The 25,515-nt window shown below is 44.0% G+C and overlaps 1 protein-coding gene across 2 annotated transcripts in view; it reads left to right on the top strand.

Moving 5' to 3' along the window:
* The window catches only part of si:dkeyp-9d4.3 (caskin-1), a 31,498-nt gene that overhangs the window by 972 nt on the left and 5,011 nt on the right, over positions 1-25,515 (top strand). The window contains exons 2-20 of one of the 2 annotated variants that reach the window (XM_034590982.1): positions 6,013-6,064; positions 7,929-8,026; positions 11,202-11,347; positions 11,649-11,744; positions 12,107-12,228; positions 12,534-12,642; positions 13,470-13,578; positions 13,964-14,058; positions 14,511-14,625; positions 16,388-16,486; positions 16,589-16,779; positions 17,649-17,730; positions 18,847-18,914; positions 20,717-20,824; positions 21,342-21,443; positions 21,536-21,674; positions 22,057-22,859; positions 22,937-23,585; positions 24,384-25,014. In XM_034590982.1, coding sequence (XP_034446873.1) covers positions 6,013-6,064; positions 7,929-8,026; positions 11,202-11,347; positions 11,649-11,744; positions 12,107-12,228; positions 12,534-12,642; positions 13,470-13,578; positions 13,964-14,058; positions 14,511-14,625; positions 16,388-16,486; positions 16,589-16,779; positions 17,649-17,730; positions 18,847-18,914; positions 20,717-20,824; positions 21,342-21,443; positions 21,536-21,674; positions 22,057-22,859; positions 22,937-23,585; positions 24,384-25,014 — 3,814 coding nt within the window. The remainder of the gene's footprint in view (positions 1-6,012; positions 6,065-7,928; positions 8,027-11,201; positions 11,348-11,648; positions 11,745-12,106; positions 12,229-12,533; positions 12,643-13,469; positions 13,579-13,963; positions 14,059-14,510; positions 14,626-16,387; positions 16,487-16,588; positions 16,780-17,648; positions 17,731-18,846; positions 18,915-20,716; positions 20,825-21,341; positions 21,444-21,535; positions 21,675-22,056; positions 22,860-22,936; positions 23,586-24,383; positions 25,015-25,515) is intronic. The other variant, XM_034590991.1, reaches the window with a different exon arrangement.

The raw sequence follows: 25,515 nt of genomic DNA, 5'->3' as shown, positions 1-25,515 counted from the left end.
CCTCTTTTCCTGCCTCCTCATCTCCTCTTATTCTCGTCCCCTCTCCCTTTTTTCTGTTTACACTTCTCTCGTTTCCTCCTCTTCGATCACATCCCCCTTTTTTCCCTCCAGTTTCCTCTCCTTACCTCCTATATGCCCTCCTCCCTTATACGATTCACACTCTCCTCTCCTCATCTCCTCTCCTTACCTCGTTTGCACCTCCCCTCTCACCTCTGCAGCTCTCCTCCTCCTTTTCCTCTCTCCAGCTCTAAAGTCTCTCCATCCTCTCCTCTCGTGTTTGTCTCTGAACATTCCAGCAGTGCCATGGAAAAGAAAAATGCTTCTCCTCAAATGCCAGAACAGATCAGCTCTGAGCGCTCAGTCCACTGCACACTGACAAAAGAGAAAAGGGGGGAGGTGGGTGGAGGGCTAGGGTGAGGATGAGGGAGACGAGGGAGACGAGGGTGAGGAACGAGAGAGAGAGGAGCGCCGGACAGGAGGGGGGGACACACTGAGATATGGATGTGGGAAGATAAAGAGACAGGAAGTGATGTGGAGAGGTTAAAGGGTGAGTTAGAGAAAGTGTGTGTGTGTGTGTGTGTGTGTGTGTGTGTGTGTGTGTGTGTGTGTGTGTGTGTGTGTGTGTGTGTGTGTGTGTGTGTGTGTGTGTGTGTGTGTGTGTGTGTGTGTGTGTGTGATTGTGTGTGTGTGTGTGTGTGTGTGTGTGTGTGTGTGTGTGTGTGTGTGTGTGTGTGTGTGTGTGTATCCAGGTACGTGTCGGAATAATCAAGCAGGAAGCCAGGTTTCTCTGCTGGATAAACACTGCCTACACACACACACACACACACACACAAAGTCGCAGGAGAGCATGCACAGAAATACACTTGACACATGAGGTGTTAGTCATGTGGCGGCTGCCTGGGTTTGTATTCCTAACAGTATTTTAATGGAGCTGGAGCAGCCGTGTAGCAGGTGACAGGGAGGTCTTGTAGTTGTTTAGTCGCTTTGAACAAAATGTCACAATTCAATTGAAGTGGTTGACAGACGGACGTAACACACGACCCACAGAGGCTTTATCGAAGGTTAAATTGTTTACTGATGCTATACAGATCAGGTTAGAGATATAACAGAAATGTATGTGTTATATATTAGAAATCCACAGTTTTAATAAGGGTAATAGAACGTTTAATCGACGCCTTTTAATTGCGTCATATCTGCTTTAACTTCCGCGTTAAACAACGCTTGATGAAGGAAAAACACGGCTGTTTGTATTGGTCACTTGTTGTTGGTCACTTGTAAGGGATCACGATTATTCATTGTTTTTTGATGCATTTTTAATACATTTTTAATACCTTTACCTAATCTGTGAACATGATTTACTTCTGAGTTGCCGCAGGTAGATTTTCATCAAATTGTCAACGGAAATGGTGGTAAAGACAACAACTCCCATGATCCCACGCTGCGCCACAACATCATCGATCTATAGGTCTTTTGTTGTTGTTTTGATTGAGAAGTTACGTATTGTATGTTCAACTAAAATGGCGCTTAGTAGTGTGCAAAACTCCACCAGAGTCCAACTGTCCACTTAAAGTCAATCAAGCTGCAACAAATTTCATACGCTCATAAATGTGCCGGATTGTTTTCATCGAGATCCACGAATTACTCCCTGGGAAATGTATGAAGATGTAAAAAAAACACATTATCAATGATAAAGTAAGTGAAACTAAATTCCGTTTGTCCGAATCAACGTCAAAACTTGAGGATTCCTTTAGGCCCATGTTCCGTCCAAACAAACAAACGATCTAATCGACAGCGGCACAATCATAACCTCCTCGGTGGAGGTGATAACTCCCGGGTTGCCAGATTCAACATGACATTTCACTAGCACATAAATTCATCACCGAAACCATTAAATTTGAACTTACAAAAGTTAGGAAGTCAATGACAAAGGGCACCATGTTCTTCACTTTCAGTCGTGTGTGTAATGGCTCTGTGTAATGGCTCTCTCAAGCTGTCAGCAAAAGGTAATCAGCTGCCGATAAATGTTGAAAAATAATTGATAAATGGTCCGACAACAATCCATCAAATCTGGGAATACGCTGGGAATAAAAGATTTTCCAGAGGGTCAAACAGGAGCTAAAGAGGAAAAACACAGGGACATGCTGGAGCAGGATTTTTCACAACCTGGCAACCCAACATGTGTTCTCATTTATGAGTTATAACTAATCTATGAAGCATTAATAAACAATATATAATTTTATAAATAAAGCCGTTGGTTATTAAATATGGCAGTTTGCTGTCTAATACCGGTCTGTCACGTGATTCACATCTGTATAGCTGCTGAACGTTTCCCTGATATCTTCTGGGAAGCTTTATGCGAGAGGGCAAATGTAAGAGTCAGTTGCTTCAGACATTTTCGGGAACTTGTTCTGCCAGTAGTAAAAATTCACACTGAGCCCATGTGAGAAAACAGCAGGAAGATTCACAGCGAGTGAGTGGGCGTGTTGAAGACGTTTCCTACAGTGACGGATTTATAACTGAGAAAAAAATATATATACAAATACGCCACCGTGAAGATGAGATTCGAGAGCTTTTGGTGATGAGGGTCAGTGCCAGGGTCGATGTGCTGTGAACAAAAACACTGTGCTTTCATCAGCCGAATTTATACATCATCTCCTGCTGCCTCCCAGGCGCCACCCTCGCCTTGTGAATATGTCTGACCTGCAGGTAAACTCTGTAGCCAATTCTCTGGATTTTACCTGCAGGTGTTGTCTGAGAACGGCTTGAGACACTTTAAACAGACGCCATTAGAAACCAGTGCCTGTTTGACAAAAAAGAAAGGGACGTTCCTAAACCATTTGCTAATGGTTTCCTTATCTTCAGCTCTGTTGAAAGAGAAACTCTTTATCTTCGAGATACGAGAATATTTTTGTTATCGTAATTGCATCTCTTTTATGTTGCAACCAACTGAAATGGGCACTAAGTATTTTATACAATGCTTCGGTCTGTCGACGCTCAAAGACGAGCAACAGCTGGCTCAGCTCGTAGTCTGGACTGGAACGAGATGGTAAGATATGAAGGTGTCCATCAAATAAATGACATATTCATTACGGTATGTACACTGGTGAGGAATCATCAGCTGCTGCCTGAGTTCTACTTTCACCAGCTTCCAGAAAACTTCCATGACGTAGACAAACATGTCATCTTTCACACCTGTAGTGAGAGTCTCCTTTCCACTTTCCACTACTGAGTTAACATCTGTGGAAAATCCACTTTTTAAAGTTTGATGTTTAATAAACTTTCAGCAGCTGGTAACTCGTCTTCATAAGGTTCACTGTGAAACTAGTGAACTATGAGAAGTTACAGTCACCACTGACTTAAACATTAACGTTAGCGTACCAGCAATTTTATTATTCAATTTTCATTACCACAAACTAATAGTAGAAGTTCAAAGGACCACATTATATTGAGAATGTTCTTGACTTAACGACCACTCAAAGCACTTTACCCCACAAGTCACATCCACCCATTCGCACATCATTCAGTCTTACTCAAGAACACTTAGGCCTGTGGAACGGAGGAGCCGGGGATCGCACCTCCGACCTTCTGGTTTGTGTCCAACCCGCTCTACCTCAGCCACAGCTTTACACCTTTCCTTGACCGTTAGCGTACTGTGACCCTGAGTAACTTCAACATATCTGTATTCGTCTGAAAACAGGAGAAAATACGGTGAGAATGTCGGTGCATTTTTTTCCAGGCCACACGTTTCCCTGAAACTCTAAATGCAGGTTGACAGGCAAAGTCGGAGGTGATGGGAACTGGACCTAAGAACATGTCTGGTAATGAGAATCCTTGAAAAATCCCCCGTCTCACCTCCCGTGAGATTTGTGAATCCCCTGTTCCACTGAAGGCTGCTTTGTCAGCCAGTAGCTAACAGCCTGTTTTTAATTCTTTCCGATATTAAGTTTGAAAGGTTTCAAATTGAAGGTGAATGATGCGATTTCGTGTCCAAATAATTTGTAAAACAGATGAAACACGAGGGAAATTGTTTTTCACTGCTAAGTGATCGACAGTCTGTGAGAATGGCACATTTGGGAGTTCCCATGGCAACATGGGCTCAGTTGCAGTATAATGCCTAAAATTATTTTAAAAAATATAAACCCCATCACATAAACATTATGGTAATGCTCCAAACAGTTCGTTTCAGAGGGAGAATCCATAAATCTGAAATTGTAAGCACCACATTCAGGCAGTGATACAAGTTTTTAATGTGAAAATCTGTTCTGACATGAATCACTGTGACTCGTCAACCAAAAGAAAGGATGAATCGTTAAAGAGCAGAGTGAGCTGGTTTCTGTCAGTTGCCTCCCTCAGCTAGTATTTCATTAAATATACATATCACGGTTTTGGGTCAGAAGGGGAGCATTATTAAATGATGTCTCACTCCTGCCTTCTCGTAGTAAAAGGAGGATCATCTAAAAGGAAACAGTGGGTGTAATAATTGTGGGTGTTGGGTTTCGTTATGAGTTTGTGTGCAGGTTTGGTGTCATGTGGCTCGGTGACAGTCTGATGGTGACACACATATCAGTGCTCACAGATTCATCCGCCGGGGGGGGGGGGGGGGGGGGGGGGGGGGGGGGGGGGGGGCGGATGGTTCTTATTTTTTTAATCAAAGACAGATAGGGGGGGAACCTACACGTCCACACAAACAGGCACACACGCAGCGGAACCATGTCTGAGTGTAAACAGAAACGAGCTGAACGACCAATCAGCGCACACTCTTTAGCAAATTACAGGGGGAAATTAGAGTGTGAGAGATGGATGAAGGGATGAAGTGTAGAGAGATGCTGCAGAGAGAAAGAGGAGCTTTTCCCCAGATTACAGGACAGCTACAGATTACGGCCTGTGGATTATGAGGGTTTGACCAAAAAAAATAAATAAATAAACTGGTGGAAGAGAGACAAACAAGCCGCTTTCTCTGTGTCATTTTCGGACTGCGTGTGTCGTAATGTGTTGTTGTGCACGTTCTTCTTCCTGTTGTCTGGCGTCTTCATCGTTCTGACGCTTCAGTCAAAGATCAAGGTTATCACATGCAAAGACATGCACGTTTGCATAATCACAGACATAATCATATATATATATATGTTTATATATATATATATATATATATATATATATATACCCAAACAAGATATAAATATACACAATGTAGGACAGAGATCAGACTGTTATGGTTAATTGATTCATTGATAAACAGAAAATGTATCTGAAATTGTGATTTTTATGCACAAAAATACTTGGGTTGTCCATGATTCGCTGAATTCAATGGAGAATTTAAATACCGAATGTCTCATGAATAATAATAATTATAATAATCTGAAATTTGAAAAGTCAGTGGCTGATGCAGATGTAAAGAAAAGAGCAAGAAAGTCCACAAGGCCACAAAAAATGCTAAAGCTAACACTTTTATTTCAGAGTTAGTCGACAAAATTAATACTGTGTTTGATTATATGCATCTGAAATTCTACTTTAAACAAAATAGTTTCACGTCAACCTCCTTAATCTCTTAAACATACCGATGAATATTTAATATGGGAATCAAACAACTGTTAAATCAAAGTCATTCATGTTTTTGCTGTTCACGCAGGTTTGTTTCCAGGAGTAAATCTCAATCAAGAATCAAATGATTTTCAGATTTCTTTATGCAACTCTAATATTTCCTTTGCAGCTGTTATCTCAGATGTTCTTCTCCTGTGGAGTTTCCCAGGAAGATTTTCTTTGTCTCCTTTACCTTGTCACTTCTTCTTGACCTTCTTTTGTTGTTGCGGTGAAAAAACGGTTTGAAAGGCAGCGGGTTGCTCGTGAGCGCTCACAGGTGTAAAAGCGTAGCTGTCAAGCCCACCTGCAGGAAGTGAAAGTACAAGGACAGAATACATTAATCACTGAATTCTGATGAGGTTTAAATTTGGATTGTAAGCAGTTTAGTTTCTCCCCCTTAATCCTCTCGCTCTCTGTTTCCTCTTTCTGTTTCAGAGCTCCTTGGAGCAGCAAAGAGGGTGAATGTCAATATCCAGGATGCAGATGGGTGAGGGAGCACCACATGTTTCATGTTCTCCTGACATCAATCCACATCCTTTTACTCTTGGGTTTTTGTGGCTTATTCTCTTCACTGCATCCTTTTTCAAATCATTCTGTCTGACAGAATTATTGTTTTTACTAATTAGATTACACATGTTTGCAATGTTATTGCGGTGAGACTGAACACAAGGTCCGTAGATTGTATTGTTCATTATGAGGATCTAAGGGCTGCATTATTTAGTAAAAGTCTAATTAATTCTACTGAATAAGTGATTATAAACCTTTTATGAGGTCCATTTTATTAGCAGCACAATGTCATTTGCAAAGTAATTTAAGTTATATTCATGTTTAACTAGAGCTGGGCAATGAAACATTATCAATCATCATCATAATATAATTTTCATCAATATAGCAAAGGTTCAAAATATATCAATATATAAAATTGAGCCACCTCAGATTTATAAAATATTTAGCCGATTATCAAGTGTTGTCATGTTTATAAAGTTTAAAACTAAAACCTTCACTTCGGAGCAAAAATATGTCTTTAAACTTAAAAAAAATAATAACGTGACATTTATCGTGATAACTATCAGTATGAACCGATATGAACATTTTTATTGTGATATCATTTTTGGCTACATCTCTCAACCCTTGACAAATGTTTCACCACTACAACTTTTTTTTGGACGTCTTGGCCCATGTGGTCCGGGCATTTGTGTGTTCGTGACACACTCTGATTAACATAGCAGCTGGATCCTTAAGCTAATATTGCATTAGACTTGCTCCAATTTACTCACTATTTCATTTTGTGGGACACGATGTTAAAGGCAGTCGTTCCCAAACTGTATGATGTCGGAAATTAATCACTGATAAATATATTTTTATTCTCAGCCTCTAAAAATCCTTTAAATACAACCTGAGACTGAAAAGAAATGTGTTGGTCGGTGTGATCAGGGCACAAATCACATCCACTGTCGTCCGCCTGAGGTGAGATAAGGTCACGAGTAGACACCAACTCATTTTAAAGGATTACGAGTAAGAGACAGTTTGGGATCCACCGGTGTAGAAAAACCCGTCCCTCCAACAGAGATGTTAGATTTAATCCACGAGACAGGAAACATCCTCAAAACTCACCAAACTCCAATTAATCCAGGAGATTTTTTCCCCTGCAGCCGAGGCCACGTTTTTGATCGTCCAACTGACAGGGCCAGGCTGAAAGAAATCTCTGTTTACGCTCAATAAACCAAATCAACCATATCACAATACACATTATCCGCTGCTTAAACGGGTCTTTGAAACATGAAGCCAGCCGAGGAGCTCAGATCCACCGCCTTATTACCTTAGAGCAAAGCCAACATTTCTCAGCTTTTAATTTGCTCAGAACTGTTCCTGCATTAACTCTGAATGGACAGCTATGGATTCTGGCTATTTTTAGACTCCACGATTGGTTGAGCTATTTTCTGTGTGCACATGCTTGGTTTGCGATGATGCTGCGTTTGGCTCCATCAGATTACAAAGATCTTTTTATTATGTTGATTGGAATCAGATAATTGGACCCAACTCTTTGTGTAATGACTGTTGATTCGTTGATTTGACTCCGGGGCCTGGCCCTCAAAATTCACCAGGGATCCATTAGACACAGACACACACACACTCACACACACAGGCGCGCTGAGAGTACGCTCAGCTCGGGGGTAGAGAGATTGCTAAAATAATGGAAGTAGGTCATTTGCCCCCTCCCGTCGCTCAAACAGAGCGGAGGGGCGGAGCTGCTCTATACGCTGAAGATTATTTCAGCAAAGTTGTCCACTGGTTTTACACCACATTTATGAATATGTGTATTTTTATACATAATCTGTGTCTGTGTGAAGGTTGTCACCGCTGCACCATGCTGCTCTGAGCGGCAACAAGGAGCTGATCTCTCTGCTGCTGGAGGCCCAGGCTGCAGTGGATATTAAAGACAATAAAGGTAAAGACACACATTTGTCAGTGTCCTCACAATTCATACAAACAGGCACAAACGCACAAGACGGGCTGGAACACAGAACAATCATAAAAAAAACGCAACACAAATACATCTGGTTTTCCCCTGCGTGACCAATAATACCCTCTTATGTAACAAAAGGTGAGCTTGTTTGGAAATACAATGGAAAAAAAAATCTGGGTAGTGTACAGTGTTTATGAGAGGTGATTTGTGTGCACAGCAAACAATAGACAATAGAAGGGGCATTTTTTATGGCTGCAGGAAGGAGAGCCAGGTGGAAGTGGAGCAGCCCTGATTTCCCCTTTTCTCACAGTAAAATATACCCAGTTCCACACTGGCAGAATCCAGAGTAGGAAATCTCGGGGCAGATGGGAGATGTAATCCCACCAGGATGTGGTGCTGCATCTCTCTAGTCTCCCAGTCAGTCGTGCCCAGTATGTCTCTAAATATAGGTTCACACCTGGCAGGCATCCTCAGCAGCGGGTCCTGCCGTGATGTGGGAACCTCCAATCATTTCAGTATCTGACTGAAGGTGGTGGTTGAGCACTGGAAGAACTTCAGTGCTGCTATAATCAACATATCTATATTAACAAAGGATCAAATGACTCTTCATGACCGGATTTTTTTTTTTTTAAATAAGCCTCCATCGGGATGAGAACACAAATCCACTACAAACAAGCATGCCGGGCCAGTAGGTGGCGATAAAGTCCTAAATTTCTGTCGGGAACAATAAAGTATAAATCTATCTATCAACGATTCGTCAAATACCAGAGAAGAACGTGAGCATTCTCACTGAGCTTATTCTCCTGTCCACCGGTACATGGCCGACATGGTGCATCATAACACAAAGCAACAATGGGCATGCACAAAGTAAGCTGTGACATCAGTGTTTCCGAAATATTCAGTTTTATAAACATACATTTTTAAAATCTGCACTGTAAAAATCGTAGTTTTAGGGCAAAATATCCTCATTTGTGTGGAGAGGACCTAAGATTAAACCTAAAAGAAACATAAGACACATGAAAAGAGAAATAAACTGGATTTTAACCTTCTGTGTGACAAAGTGGATGAGAACAAAATATGTTACAGCCCATATACCATAATTAGTAAATAAAACCAGACAAGTATAGTTAAGTATAGTTCATGTTTAAAAGTTCAGTTTTTCATTAATCTCTTTTTCTTTGGAACTCACCTTTCCCACCATGTGTTAAAGGAGCTAACGCCCCAACACTTCCTGTATCAGCAGTGATGTCACTCAGGAGCAACCATGTGTGAGGGGAGGTGCAGTAGATTTAGTAAATACTTTTTTGCGTTATTTTGGTGTATAGGGTTTCTGTCAAGCTGCCAAATGTAAACTTGGGGACACGTGACGGCAGCACAGTCGTTTTTAAAGATAACTTTCGCCTTCCTGTTTCCAGAGGAGGCGGGGCTAGCGAGGATGGTATGGTCTGGGTTGGCTCCTGCTGATGGAAGAGGCTATATAATGACACCTGCACATGACACCTTGACAGTCTACCCCCTTCAAACACAATGCTGGGCAGTGCCTAACAGACACAAAGTCAACAAGCAGTTGGTTGAATATTTAGAAGCTGCTGTCAAATAATTTCCTGGAAGCTGGTAGAGACCAAAACAGAGATAAAGGCGTGTGAATATTGGTCTTTCATTCATCCGGTTGACGGAAACACGACCCTTAACGCGAATGCCTCTTCGTATCAGCCGGATGTGTGAACTGGTAAATGTCTTCTAACAAGTCACACTGAAAGGTTATAAGCCTCATTATTGTGTTTACGAGACACTTGCCACATGCGGGGCCAAAAACCGTGGACGTCCTGCAGGCCTGGACCTCTACGTTCCCAAAAACTCATAAACAGGAAACACTGCAAAGGCTCATTATGTAAACTGGGAACACAGTTCAGGGGAATTTCCAAAACCAGACAAATCATTTAGCTGTGGATATCAAGCTTCTATGGGAAATGCATTAGTTATCAGAGCCAATATGACCAGATCATGATTCCCATTGCTCTTCCTTAATGTCCATGACCACTGTTGCCTGTCAAATAAAACACTGTTCCTCATATTCACACGGCACATATGACTCACAATATCTCAACAACTGAAACTTCAGAACTCCAGGACGCACAGTCTCGGGGAACTTCTCCCTTGTCTGAGCCAATCACCAAAACACTTTCTGGAAGCTCTTTTCATTTGCCCCCACATCCCCTCATGCACCCAGACTTGAGCTCCTGCAACCCCTGCAGCTGCTGCGCCTCTCTCTTCTCTTTTATGAGTCAGGACTTTCTCATGCCAACTGAGCCTGGGGGGGGGGCTTCTTTAGTCAGCTCGACAATGCGGTTCATCGCTGGTATCAGGACCGGGGGCCTTGGGTCGCCGCCATGAGAAACACGCTCACTCCTCCTTGCAGCCACTGCGACAAAGTGTTTAATGTTTTCTGGTTTGTGGCGCTGGTGACGATGCTGCTGTGTGTGATTGTGCTGTTCTTACCTGAGCTTTGCGTCATGTTGCATTTCCTGCCTGGCTCCAGGATCGAGCTGTTCAGTCCCCTGCAAAGTTCTCTCCGGTATAGTTAAGCCACTTATTGGGGTTTCCTTGTGTTGCCCTTTCTCTGAAAGCGTTTTGTCTCGGACGTCCCGAGAGTATGATGCTTGCAATATGCCCAGGGTCACGAAAGGTCACGAGCATGTCAAACACAATAAGACAGCATTTCCAGGAGGGACACTGGGAGTCCGTGCCTAAATCTATTGCTGCAAAAAGACAGACATTACAGAAACGTCACAACTAACAATTATCTTCATTATCAATTAATTTACTGATTGTTTTCAATTAAATATTATACAACATTTATAGACACGGTCGCAAAAATGTACATCACAACTTCATAGAAACAAGGATGACGTCCAAAAATGTCCAACTCACAGCCCAAAAGTCAAAAACTGCATATATCTACTTGGGTCTGAAGTCTAAAAGTCTGTTTATACCTCTGTCTATAAGTTTATTTTCAATTTCAAGGGCAACACTTGGAGTTTAATTAGCTCTCAAGCTATAATTGGCTCACCAGAGAAATTAGTAATGAGAACAATGTGTGTGTGTGTGTGTGTGTGTGTGTGTGTGTGTGTGTGTGTGTGTGTGTGTGTGTGTGTAGGGATGCGTCCTCTGCATTACGCTGCGTGGCAGGGGAAGACTGAACCAATGAAAATGCTGCTGAAATCCGGGTCGTCAGTCAACGGACAGTCAGATGAAGGACAGATCCCTCTCCACCTGTCAGCTCAGCATGGACACTATGATGGGGTAACTGTGTGTGTGTGTGTGTGTGTGTGTGTGTGTGTGTGTGTGTGTGTGTGTGTGTGTGTGTGTGTGTGTGTGTGTGTGTGTAAACTGTAGGAGTGTATTTTGAGATGTTAAGTGGCCGTGTGTTCTTGTGAGTAGTGTTATGTCTGCCTGATGATGCATACACGATTTGTTGTTGTTACAAGTCACAGAATAAAGTAAGATGTGTGTGTGTGTGTGTGTGTGTGTGTGTGTGTGTGTGTGTGTGTGTGTGTGTGTGTGTGTGTGTGTGTGTGTGTGTGTGTGTGTGTGTGTGTTACAGTCGGAGATGTTGCTGCAACACCAGTCCAACCCGTGTATCTCAGATGCAGCTGGGAAAACACCATTGGACCTCGCCTGTGAATTTGGACGTGTTGGAGTGAGTCGATTTGACTGAAACCAAACAAATATTTTACTGTTATTTAATTGCATTTAACTATTATTTAACAAGGACATTAAAAACATATCTTTCTACAGTGCCAGATGAAGCAAATATATCTTGAATGACTATTCCTGAACAATAAGTAAAACATTAAAAAAAAGACATATTGAGACCAACATATCTATAGATCTGAAAAATAATCTGGAGCCATGCAACTTTTGCAAATTTGAATTTATAGGTTTTTAAATCTAACTTTGCTGGAGATCTCCTTCAGAAGTGGCTGTGTACTGTGTGTACTTACTGACCTGAGTCCCTGTAGCTGGTGTGTATTTTATCCTGTGTGTCTCTCTGTCGTTAAGGTGGTGCAGCTCCTGCTCAGCAGTAACATGTGTGCAGCCATGCTAGAACCGAAACCCTCCGACCCCAACGGAGTGTCACCTCTGCATCTCGCTGCCAAGAACGGACATATTGATGTCATACGGTCTGAAAAACTTGTCCTTTCAGTCTGTCCCCCCCCCCCCCCAGTATGTGTCTGTCTGTCAGTCAGTCACATGTCCCTCTGACTGCTTGATCTAGTCTAACCTTAACCTCGGGGTCACCACTGTGAATTAAACATCTGTTTCAGTCTGAGGGAGATGTAGGTTTTATTATTCATGTAGAAAGTTTGTAATTCTACAATTTGTGATATAGACTCTTTTTTCTTCTTCATTTGTATTATTTTATACGTTTGTTTTATGAAAGATTCTATATGAATAAAGTTTGTACCGTTATTATTTTGTGCTGCAGGTTGCTGATTCAGGCGGGTATAGATATCAACAGACAGTCTGAGTCTGGCACAGCGCTACATCAGGCTGCCCTCTGTGGGAAGACGGAGGTAGTACGCCTGCTGCTGGATGTAAGTCTGTCTGTCAGTCTGTCTGTGTGTCTGTCTGTCCCTCTCTTTACACCTCAGTCTTTCATTGGACTTATCTGTGTGATTCACTTTGACGTCCACTTGTTACATGAAGCTGGAGCTGAGAGTCTTCTCTTCTACCTGTCGGGCGATATTTCAAACCAGCATTCGTTTTGTTCTTTAGTCTTTTTTTGTCATCTTCCTGATGATTAACCCTGCGTCTGATCGGGGCCTGTTCTCCATCTTCCCTCTCATCCTGGAGTATTTCATGTTTTGAAGTTATTGCTGAGGCAGCACACACACAACAATTGTTAGCAGCAGGCAGGTCCACACAGCCAGACTGACAGAGAATCATGGGTGGATTATCAAACAGCTTCCACCAGACACAGGCTCAGGGCCCCTGGGCCAGAGCCTCTGTGTGAAGTGACTGTTAATATGTCTTACTATAGAGCTGCAGTAAGAAGACACCAAATGGCCATAAAGAGATGCAAAACCACAACAAGGGGACAAAATAATCATCACAAAGGGACGTCAAATTGCTACAAAGGGACACCTAACAACAATGAACATTTAGAGATACAAAGTGACAATAACAAGTGAAAATGACTGAAAAAAATCCAAGACGGACCACAAAGAGACACTAAACAACCACAAAATGAACAAAATGTTACACAAAATCAACATAGAGGGACACAAAACTACTGCAAAGACACACATGAGAACCACAAAGTCCCAAATTGACCAAAAGTATCAATGCCCCAATTCCTCCTGAATCCTCGCTCTCATAATTCTGTATTTAGATTTTTCATTTCTCCTCCACCTCCATCCAGAGCGGCATCAGTGCAGGAGTGAGAAACACTCTGAGTCAAACCGCGCTGGACATCGTGAACCAGTTCACCACCACACAGGCCAGCCGAGAGATCAAGCAACTACTGAGAGGTGGGTACACAAGTGCATAAACACACAATCACACACAATCAGTATGCCATATTGAGTGAATTATTTTGGAAGTACTATGCATATATCTAACACAGTGTGGTACATTTCCATTCTTGATGCATAGATGCAAATAGTGAATACACCTAGAATAGTGTCGAGGTAGAAGTTTTCATGATTGAATTGTATTTATACACAGAATAAGCCTATTAGAAGTACTGCTGATGCATTAAGTATCGATCGTCACACCTCTTCTCCCCCATTGCTCTTCTTTTTCTCGCCTCATTTCTGCTCTGCCGTGCCGAAAAACCTCTGCTGTGCTCCTGTCCACCACTTTTAACCTCGTTCATCTGCGCTGCTCGCTCTGACTTCGCTTCTTATCTCGTAGATGCTTCAGCTGCAATGCAAGTGCGAGCACTGAAGGATTACTGCAACAACTACGACCTAACCAGCCTCAACATTAAAGCCGGAGATATTATCACGGTACATATAATACATTTCTGAACCTGTTCTCTGTTCGTGCAGAACTAATTCATTTCAGTTAACTGTAGATGTACTTAGATTTAGTACCTTTTTTAACATTGTTGTTAACTGTAGTTTTTCCGAAAGTCTTAAAGGGATAGTTCACTGAAAAATGAAAATTCCCTCATTACCTACTCACCACTGTGCCGATGGAGGTGGTGGGTGAAGTGTTTGTGTCCACAAAACACTTCTGGAGTCTCAGGGCCTTGCAGCCAAATCCAATAGAATTGAAGTGACTGGGACAACTTCTTCAGACACGATAAAACAACCTAAATAACCCAGCTAGGCTACTATCAACTCAGAAAGGACTTCGCACAATCACAGCAATGCTAGTGGAGCCCAATCCAGATAAATGCTTCCGAGCCGTGTGTAGCTCCTACTCTTTGTAAACTGTGTTCGTGTTGCGCTGGCAGGTTCTGGAGCAGCACTCTGACGGGCGGTGGAAGGGCTGTATTCACGACAACCGCACAGGAAACGATCGCGTGGGCTACTTTCCCTCCAACATGGTGGAAGTCATCAAGAGGGCAGGTGACCACCCACATCACAGCTGTGTGTGTTTGTGTGCGGGTGGGAGGTTGCGTGAGTGTGTGTGTGTGTGCGCTTTCGCATGTGTGTGAGTTCAGCAGCTGTTCTGTAGCTATAGCCGATCATTAGTCGTAGATAGCTGCAGCATCATCGGCCCCCCCCTAAGGCCGCCCATCTGTTTTCCCAACCTGTCAATCATCTCCATTGATCAAATTCTTCCCCCTATTGGCTGTTGACCCTCCTCCCTCCCTCTGTCACCCCCTCCCTAATATATCTATCCTGCCTGCTCCACTAGATTGTGATGCTTTTTTTCATATTGTTTGTTTTATTGCCGTAATGATATTATATTTTAATTTATAGAGATATAATCCCTGTGGATATATGGATGGATTCTTTTTTTTCATATTTTGATTTTAATCAGTTATTATTTATTTGATTTGATTATTTATCTGATTAGATTTGTTTTGTTTCAAGTTGACTGATCAGTTGTTGTTGTTGTTGTTGTGGTTTTGCACCTCCCTCCTCCTGGCTCATGTCCAGGCCACTCCCCCTCCCTGCAGTGCCACACCCTCCTGCTCCGCAGGCCCAACCCCTGTCCCATTGCCTCGATCAACGGACACTCATACCCCCCCACCAAAGTCCTCCCCCTGCATCTGCCCTCCCCTCCCATCCCTCACACCAACACACAGTCCCCCCCTCGGTTCTCCTCCTTCGGGTACGTTCCTCTTCCCATCTCTCCTCCTTCTCTGTCCTCTCCTCAACTGTCCATTCCTCCTCCTCCTCCTCCTCCTCCTCCTCCTCCTCCTCCTCCTCCTCTCTCCACTTCTCAGGAGCAGCAGAGTCAGACAGGTACATACTGTAGTAGCACTCTGAATCATAGATAAGCATCCTTTCTACACTGTTTCACCAGACCACATATAGAATATATTATCTCTATCATATCTGTTTGTTCCAGCACTTCACTGCACACATAGATACAACTTTAAATTGAATATACAACATAAAAAGGGGCATCTGAATATGTTCTACATTTTCCCACTCACTCATTGTGGTGCAGGTAAATTTCCACTTGCAATTTATTTCATTAGGAACTATTTTCCGCCAGGGATTTTTCTAATTTTGCTTTCATTTTTTAAATTATATGTTTTTAAGGAAAATTATATTCCATTAGCCTCCCATTGTTACAGCAAAGCTTTATTGCAATTTGTGTCAACTGACTTTTTAAACTCAAATATTCAAATTAAAGGCACGGTTCACATATTGAGAAGCATTTTTTTTACCACTTTATACACATTTTACTATAACTTTGCCTGAAGAACCGTATAGATGATGTTTTATTTCAAATAAACTCAAGGTGTTTTGAGCGCATAGTTAGTAGTATTGTGCAAATCATAATGAACCTGCCTCAGGATCTGTAGAGTTTCACAAGTCTTAAAATTATAAGCACTAAGAGGTGTTGCAACCTCGTTTGACTAATGTATTTCATGACAGCACAGGTGAGTGAGTGTATCTTTGTGAGCCTGTTTGCTTGATGGTGTTTATTTAATTTATACATGAAATTCCAATGCACATATCATCAAATAAGTTAATTAGTTCCTGCATTTTGGGGTTTTAAGAACGTCCTGGAAGAATAGATTGAACAAATTGTCAGGCCATAACAAATCGTGTGTGTGTGTGTGTGTGTGTGTGTGTGTGTGTGTGTGTGTGTGTGTGTGTGTGTGTGTGTGTGTGTGTGTGTGTGTGTGTGTGTGTGTGTGTGTGACAGGTTCGCGGACTGCAGAGCCGAGTCCTCAAGGTTCTCCAACCCTGGGACACCAGAGCAGCACCAGTGAGGATATCTGGGTGCTGCGTAAACCTCTGGCAGGTAAACTGATTTTTACCTTTAACTGATCTTCATTATGTGGGTTAGAATGTGAAACTGCATATTTGAGGAACAATGCTGAAATGTGTGTGTTTGCGTATGGAGGTGGCGAGCGTAGTGGCAGCGTGGGCAGTCTCGGCAGTATCCGGTCATCAACCAGCTTGCAGAGCTCTGGAAACACACACGTTCTCACCACCCCTGCACCGAGTCCACATCCCTGCACCCAGTCGACAACAGGAGTCAACACACACGGCCTTAACGCTCCGGGCCTGCACGCACAGGCTGAGGGCGTAAAGGTAAGAGAGGCCTCGTATTTATCTCGATGCATAGACGTGCACCTCAGGTTGCTACTGGAGTTGTACAAAACATCAAGCACATCGTTTCTAGGAAACAACAAAAGAAACACAAACTCTAAGTTAACCACAAGTCTATTTCCTGCTCAGTTTGTTTTTCCGTTGGAGGGATCAGAATCTCTTTCTGTTCCGCAGGAGACCAGCTGCATGAAGGCTGTGGTTACACATTTGAAAAACAAATGAACATCACACACACCAGCTCGGGTCAAAATAGTGAAGTGATAGAAACAGGGTTTGTTTGGTGCATTGTTGATTGCAGGTTTTCTTGAATTGTCTTGTGTTGTTTCATCTTATAATCTATGAAATCAGGCACCCTGCAGATCTGATCTCTTTAGGGCATTCTAAATTTAGTTTTATCCCTGAAAATAACTGGTCCATGTGTGTTTCATGGCACCCAGGAGAGCACAGTCCGCAGAGTCCCAGGGGTCCCCTTAAATTCAATCGAGCTGCACCGAATCGCTCCCACTCAGATATCAGTTCCCTGAATATATCTGAATTTTGGGGCATATTCAGGACATTTCCTACAATTTCATTTGATTTCTCAGAGAACAATCTGGTGAATTTGAATGTGTTTTCACAAGGGGACTCTTGGGCCTCTGTGGATGTATTTCCACGATGCCAGTTTTAGTCAAATTGCAGGAGCTGCCACAGGAAGAGGGTCACAAGCCAGAGTCTGTCTGTTACATGTGCTCTCAGCTGAGTCACAAGGCACTTCTGGGTTTCGAGTGATTAGGCTTGAGTGTGCGTCTGTGCGTGTACCCTCGTGTATAAGTGTGTGTATGAACGTATCTTTGTGTGTTGTCGTGTTCCAGCTCCTGGCCACTGTGCTTGCCCAGTCGGTTAAAGCCAAGGAGCATCTCCTGGAGCAGTCGCAGTCTGTTGAGCAGTCAGCGAGTAAGCACACACACACACACACTCACCCACCCACACACCACATAGAGACACACCACATAGAGGCAACGTCTTTATTTAAAGGGACATTTTTTACTACAGTTAAAGATTTGCTCTGCTGCTGACTGATCAAATACAGCAGTGATACAACAAAGTTCCTCTTCTGTTTAGTCAACCTCTGAAGTTCTGTTCATATCAGACCCAAGCAGCATTTCCTACCCCCATCAATACATAGCAGTAATTTAACTTATGCCTTATTTATATAACAGTTACTCGAAACAGCCAGGGACAGGTCGCACTTTTTTGGGACGTATTATTTTATGTTCTCAATCAAATTAATTTGTACGTATTTGCAACAAAGATTTTCTTATAATATGAAGATTAAAAATTGAGTAATTAGCCTAAACAGACATAGTTACAGAAATCTAAATACTTCAGTGTGACATCCAACAAAGAAAAAGGCAAATAGGATGGTAGTAACAGGGGGGGGGGACATTGGCCTTAGAATGAAAAGCACTCAACGTACCGTTATTGTATTGTATTGTATTGTATTGTATTGTGTCAGGTTCGACTTGTAACTTTAAATTCTCACAAGCAAGCAGCTGAGATCAGGGCCTACAAAAGGTCATACAGTTATAAGGTGTCCATAAAACACCAAAAGAGTTTTAATGTATTTATATACACATACAGTTTATTGTATGGTTGTTTATAATGTGTTGCAGTTTGGGTTTTGTTGATTTACTTATCTCACTTTTAAAATAAAATAATTTCAGAGCACCGTCATGACCATATTCTAATCTGCTGTAATCTGCTGCTGTCTAATCTGTCTAAGTGATATGTTGGGAAACAGCTAGCAAAGCTTTAAAGCTGTTTCCACATTATTATGAAAGATTTAATCAGCAAGACAACACCATTTCCAGGCTTTGCAGCATTTTAAGAAGCAAATGATTATGGACAATCACATATTGCTGCCTAGTTCTTACTGAGGCCTAACGTTGAAAATAAGAAAATATAAGATTTGAAGTGCAACAAGTGAATCAACTAAATTGTCCTTCAATATAATATATGTCATTGTTTTCTTCTCCTCTTTCTTTCATTGTCTCCTCTGTTCACTTCAAGGCTCTTCCAGCTGCACAGTTCTTGAACAGCGGCCGTTTGAGCGGAAGGCAGAGGAGGATGATGGGAAAGTGAGTTTTTGGATGGCAGATTGGTTTCCTCTGTGGACTCCTCTCGCTGTTGCTTCTGTTTCCTCTCAACCAGCCCTTTGGTTTGAGAGCACGACATCTACACGGGTGGGGTTCAGGCAGTGGGAGTCGGTTCTCCTGCACCTGAACAGACGACACCCTGAGGATGGAGCATGAAAAAGTGTGTCGCCATGGAGACAGGCAGAGCAACAGACACGAGTCCGTTGCTGTCTTGCCTTCTGTCCCCTCACCCTGCCCCCCCACCCTCACACCAAACTGAGACACCCCCATGCTGCCGCTCTGCTCTAGAACCTGCCAGCAGCTCCGTGTGTCCTGTGAAGCTGAGGCTTAAACTCTGTCTGTGTGTACGGGAATCAAGTATTTACAGGTTGCCAGGCAACAGCAGGGTTACGATATGGAAGCGAAAGCAGTATTTAGTCGGTCGTCATCATTTTCATTCAACACTCTCTGACAGTCATTCACAACTAGAAATGTAGTCAGAGACGCTACAACCACGCTGCGTCTCGTCTTTAATGTTCAATATGTGACACTTTGTTAAGTATCAAAGGTTTTAACTCGTAAACACAGTTGACAAAATGACACCACCACACATATGCCAACAAAATAATATATATATTATGATCAGTACTTACAATTTTACAGTGGTATTATCAATGTACTTAATCAATTTATTATGTATTCATCCCTCTCATTTCTTAAATCAAGAAATTTATATTATAAAAAAATTTGGAAATACAAATATGTTTCCATTTTCATTAGATAATTATTACGTTTGTTGTGATACTTAAACATTTCAACAGTGTTGCACATATTGATTATTTAAGGCAGAATACAGCGCGGGAGAAGCGTCATTTCTAGTTTGCAATCATCGTGAGATCTTCCACACTGTGGTTTCTAGCTCCGCCCCACACAATACAGGTCAATGGATGTTTATCTGTGGTGCTCAAATCAGTGAGAAAATAAATTCCTTCCAGAAACTGAAAGTTCAGGCTTCACAACCCCTGCAGTGAACTCTTCACTCTAGTTTTAAGCTGTTGAATACAAGTGAAACAACCCAGATAATAGGATGGTAGCAAATAAAAGTTGGCTGGTATCAGATTTTCACTCCCCGGCTCCTTCTGTCCACATGTAAAAGTGTCAGATTGACTTCTATATATACATTGTATATATATTATCAACCGAATAAATATAATATTTGTTATATCGCTTCTAAAGATTTTCAAATAGAATATTTTAAATGCTTTGAGCACCCTGAATGAAACTCCATTAACCTCCACTGCACCTGGATGGTGCAGAAGTCTCAGTGGTAGAGATCTCAAAGCTTCTGCAAATAAATCTGCATGGCTGCTTATCACTGGGATAAATGGGGCCATGATTTATTGTCACCTAATTCTTTATTTTATTCTCCAGTATGTGTCTTGCTATTTATACAAACCTTTATTATTCATTACTGTGTAGTGGCAGTCTGAGCATTAATGAAGACAGTATCTGTCTTTGAATTTGTGTCTGTTGTGCAGTATTACAGTTTCATTGTTCTGTAAGTTAAAGACAAGCTGGAGCTATGTTATTCTATTATTCTACTATGTGTAAACACTTTCTAGATTTTGTTGTAGAACAGGGTTAAACTCTGGAATTACTGCAGATGCTTCCCAGCTGTTTTCTAGACAGTTGGCTCTCCGGCTGCTACACTGTGTTCTAGAGCAGCTGTGTGTGTTCTGTGCTCTAGAAGAACCTCGTGGGCTCTTCTAGGAGCCGGCAGTACCGTTCTGTGTTCTGTGTTCTAGAAGCAGGCAGTAGTGGCGTGGCTGGGTGAGTTTCAGCTGCAGTTCTACACCACCCACTTCCTCACCGCGGGATATGATCTAGACACCATTAGCCGCATGACCCCCGAGGTAAGGTCATGACCCCTGACCCCCTCTCGCCCCGCCCCTTGTCTGTCAAGGCTCCACCCAGCTCAAATCAGCTCCCCACTGACCTGGATGATGTCATCATGAACCCTCCTGTCTCTGTCACCTGACCCCCCCGGTGTGAGTCCTGAGCCTCAACCAGTCACTTCTCATTCTCCGTCTGCTTCATTTACATACCTGTGTTCACACATGGCCACGTGTTCCAGCCCGTGCTGTAAACGTTACTCTGTGTTTGTCCTTGAGTGTGTTCCCTGTGCCTGTGTGCATGTGTATGTGTGTATGTGTGTTTGTGTGTCTGTGTGTACTGAAGCAGACACAGTGGTATGACGTGAACCCCCCTGAGGGTGGGGGGACACTTCAAAGCTAAACTATTCCTGAAGGCAGATCGCACACAGCTCACGTACAAATGTCAAACGACGGCATAAATTGGTTTACATAAAAAATAACACCTACTGTTGCTGTGTTGACCTTCTGATGGGACTAAATGTGCTTTGCGTTGAAGGACCTGACGGCGATTGGGGTCATGAAGCCTGGACATCGGAAAAAGTTAACGTCAGAGATCAGCAAGGTGCCGTCTACGGACTGGCTGCCGGACCACAAGCCTGTAAGACTCTATTCTATTCTGTATTTTGTGGGCTTTTTTACATTGTGTGCCCGTGTTTTGTGTTTCACTGTTTGTGTGTTTTGTTTTTTTAGGCCAATCTGGCAGAGTGGCTGTCTCACCTGGGTCTCAGTCAGTACTACCAGGTTCTGGTGCAGAATGGATATGAAAACACTGACTTCATCTCTGACATCAGCCTTGAAGATCTGCAGGAGATCGGCATCACTAAGCTCGGTGAGTCACAGATAACAAAGCAACCGGAGCTAATAAGCTTCTGATGTTGTTCAAGCAGAGTTGTCAAAACTCACTAATTGTGGATCAGGTAGTGGGTTGTCCACTGACCAGAAGGTTGTTGGTTTGATCCCCGGGTCCAACCAACAAGTGACCTTGGGCAAGATACTGAACCCTAAATTGCCCTTAATGGCTGACTTGTAGTGTGAAGTACTTTGAGTAGTCTGGACTAGAAAAGCACTTTATAAACACAATAAAGTCTCAATTTATTTAGTGTATGGTGATAGTAGAGTATTTGCCATCAACCAAATACAACTTTTATAGAAGGTGTAAATATGTTTTTAACTTCCTGCGTTCTTCTCCTCCACACCACCGCCCCCCTCAGGCCATCAGAAGAAGCTGATGTTGGGAGTGAGGAGACTGAAGGAGCTGCAGAAAGGAGAAAGTGGTTCTGAGCCTCCTCAGAGTCCCTCCACGCCTCCGACCAGCCCAGGTGGCAGCGGCAGCTCGGAGCCACGGAGGGAGACCAGGAAGCAGAGGGACGGGGCCCCGAGCCCACTGGCCAAACCTCGCCCAGGTCTCAAGCAAGCACAGACCCCTCCCCAAACTCCGACACAAACCCCACCACAGACCCCCCAACATGCCCGGACCCAGCAGGCCTCCCCGAGGGCTCGGCCGCGCCCCTCCACCCAGGTGTCTGCGGTAGATTCTTCAGTGCCGCTGCTTCGGCTGCCCAGCGAGGAGGAGGAGCGGCGGAGAACTCACAGTCTCATTGGCTCAGAATCAGATTCTAGATACGCCACCGTGTGCCGCAGCAGCTCCGCACGTACTGCTGCCTCCAATGACGTCACGGTCAACCGCAGCCAATCATCTGTCACCCTCCGACCCCGTCGGAAAGGTAGGCCCCCAACGCCGCCTAAACGCTCCTGTTCTTCCATTACCGGGGGTGACGGGGAAGGGGAGGAGCAGGGGGAGGGGCTGCTGGGGCTGCCAACCTATCGAGAGCGGCGGGCCAGTGACTGCGGCAGCCTGGGATCAGCTTTAAGAGCTCAGGAGTCAGGAGGCCTGGAGAGATCAGAGGGGGCTTCTGGGAGTGTTCGCAGCCTGGCTGCCATGCTGGAAACCTCCATTGTTGGTGGAGCCAAAACCCTGCCGAAGAATCTGGGAAGCGGCACCAACTACCTACAGGTGGGTGTCATGGACTGAGAAGTGTATATTATCTTTTTACTGGAAGTATTCATGTGTAACAATCGTGTGATCCTCAGGTGAGTCCGCCTGTACTCCGTCGCCAGGCACGCCTTGGATCTGAGGAGGATGATGCCCTAAGCCGCCGCAGGACAATCAGCGGACCAGAAGGTATCCCTGGTGATGAAGCTGACCTGTTACCACGGCAACCAGCCCAGCCGCGTCCAGAGCCCAGGCCCCGCTCCACCGTGGTCTCCTCAGCATCAGAGATCACAGACGGCACGGTGACGCTCCGTAGGAAGCCGCATCCCCCGGCAACAGATTCTAAAGCGCCAGTATCAGAGGCTACCACTGTAGTTAACATGGCAACCGCGTCAGAAACCATACGCAGGAGACCACGCAAGTCCGAGCATAAGGAAAATGCCGTTAAAAGCAATAACCAATCAGACTCTCCGAGCAGTCCCGTTGATGGTAGCCGGAAAAATGGAGGCGAGGTGCAGCAGAACGGCGGCGTGGTCCTGAGGCAGAGGCCTGTGTCTCAGGTCTCTGATAGGACGGAGCCCAACAGTGAGAGCTGTGAGTGGATGGAGGCCAGGAAGTCTCTTAAGCCAGCGGTTTCCCCCAAACCAGCCACAGTCGCACTGAGAAAGTCACAAGCTGAACCCCCAACACCAACACGCAGAGTCCCCATACCCGGGCCTGATCACGCTGAGAAGGCACAGAGCCCTGGTGAGACACACACACTCTCACACACACACACACACACACACACACACACACACACACACACACATACACACACACACACACACACACACACACACACACACACACACACACACACACACACACACACACACACACACACACACACACACACACACACACACACACACACACACACACACACACACACACACACACACACACACACAAAACACTTACTTAGTCATTGAGTTTATGTGGGACAGAGCAGATGCTTCTTTTCATCAAGAATCATGAATTATTCACTGAGAAATTGGTGAAAATTTTATAAAACTTCCAAAAAACTTGATGGATTCTAGGATCCGGCACCAAAACCGTTCTTTTGCGGAGGTAACAATGAAGTGAGAGCACTGCTTTGTTGCTGAAATACACAAGTGCAGAACTAGATTACACAAAGTACTGCCCGTTCTAATCCTGCCCGTTTGGAAAGGGCTGTTTATTTGGCCGGTGATGACGCTGGTTGCAGCTTTTCTTTCTGAAATCGTCAAATTGTAGTAAACATCGGCTGCAGCTCACAAAACCCTGAATATTGAACATATCGTGTTTCCAAATCGCACCAGATTTGACACTGCACTTCCTCGGGCCCTTAACAATGCACATGCCAAGTGTGAAGCTGATAAGATGAACACTTCTTGAGATGTAAGTTACAGACTGACAGGGATTTCTGGAATTGTTAGAAAGATAGAAAGAAGTCTAAGCTGTTACTTAGAACAGGGTTATGTGAAATATCTAACAGCACCATTTCTCTGCCTCCCTGACCAGAGCCGAAGCGAGCTCCTCCTCCTGTATCTCCAAAGCCCCGCGGCCCCCCAACAGCACCCAAACCAGGCAAAGGAATAGTAGCCTCAGCGACCATGAGCCCGGGCTCTGCGGCCACCAGCCCCACCCCGGCCCCCAAACCCTCCTCTCCGCTCTCCGCTGCCCCGCTTCCGGCTCCCGACACCCCCTCCGGTTCATCCCTCTCTCCAGGCCTCCCTCTTACATCCCCCTCTCCGGCCCAGAGTCCCTCCACCCCGTCACCACACCCTGTCAAACCTCCCCGCTCCTCCATCGCCGGGCTCTCCATCGACTTGATGGGAGTACAGGAGGAGGAGGAGAGGAAGAGGGAAGAGGAGAGGAAGAGGGAGGAGGAAGAGCGGAGCAGAGAGAGGGAGCTTAAGAGGTACGAAGAGCAGGAGGAGGAGAGGAAGAGAGCAGAGGAAGAGAGTCAGAGGGAGGTGGAGGAGACGCCCTTGAGGGAAGAAGGAGCGAGTGAGGAGGTGGAGAGTCAAGCGGAGGGAGCAGAGCAGGAGGAGGAGGGGGCGCAGCATCGTTTGGAGGAGACCAGCACCTCCTTGGCTGCAGCTCTTCAGGCTGTGGAGCATAAAATCAAAGAGGAGGATGCACAAAATGAGTGAGTATTTATAAAGTTAATCATCATATTTTGCCATGGAATGTACCATTTATATCCTACAACAATCTCCTGGGAGATCTTCCTGGCATCCAAGCTGATGATGAGAGGTTCGGAGCATCAATTAGCTCTGTCCTCAGAGTGTGGAGCCGCAAAGAGAGAAGATTTATTTTAGACATTCAGTTTTATGGAGACATTTGTCCTGAGACATCCTACGGAGCAGGATTTGAGGTTAGCGAGGTAACTTCAGGTTTAATCCCGGGTTTTCAGGGCTACAAAGCTGGTTCAGTTCTCACATCACCAAGATGAATCCAACTACTGACCAATCAAATCACTGAAAAGCCAGTCGTCATTCTACAGGATCAAAAAAGTTGACGAATATGTCAAATGATTAAGAGCAAAAGATATGTTTTATAGATGAGTCGAATGGTTTTGAAACAAAGTTCATCACAGTGAATAAAAACCTTATAACTACTATCGCTTAAGTATTGAACAAAGATTCTT

This window comes from Hippoglossus hippoglossus, chromosome 1 (genome assembly GCF_009819705.1).
Source record: "Hippoglossus hippoglossus isolate fHipHip1 chromosome 1, fHipHip1.pri, whole genome shotgun sequence".
In the NCBI taxonomy this organism is placed as follows: domain Eukaryota; kingdom Metazoa; phylum Chordata; class Actinopteri; order Pleuronectiformes; family Pleuronectidae; genus Hippoglossus; species Hippoglossus hippoglossus.
Note: the sequence above shows the minus strand (reverse complement) of the source record. Positions and strands in the feature narration are given on the sequence as shown.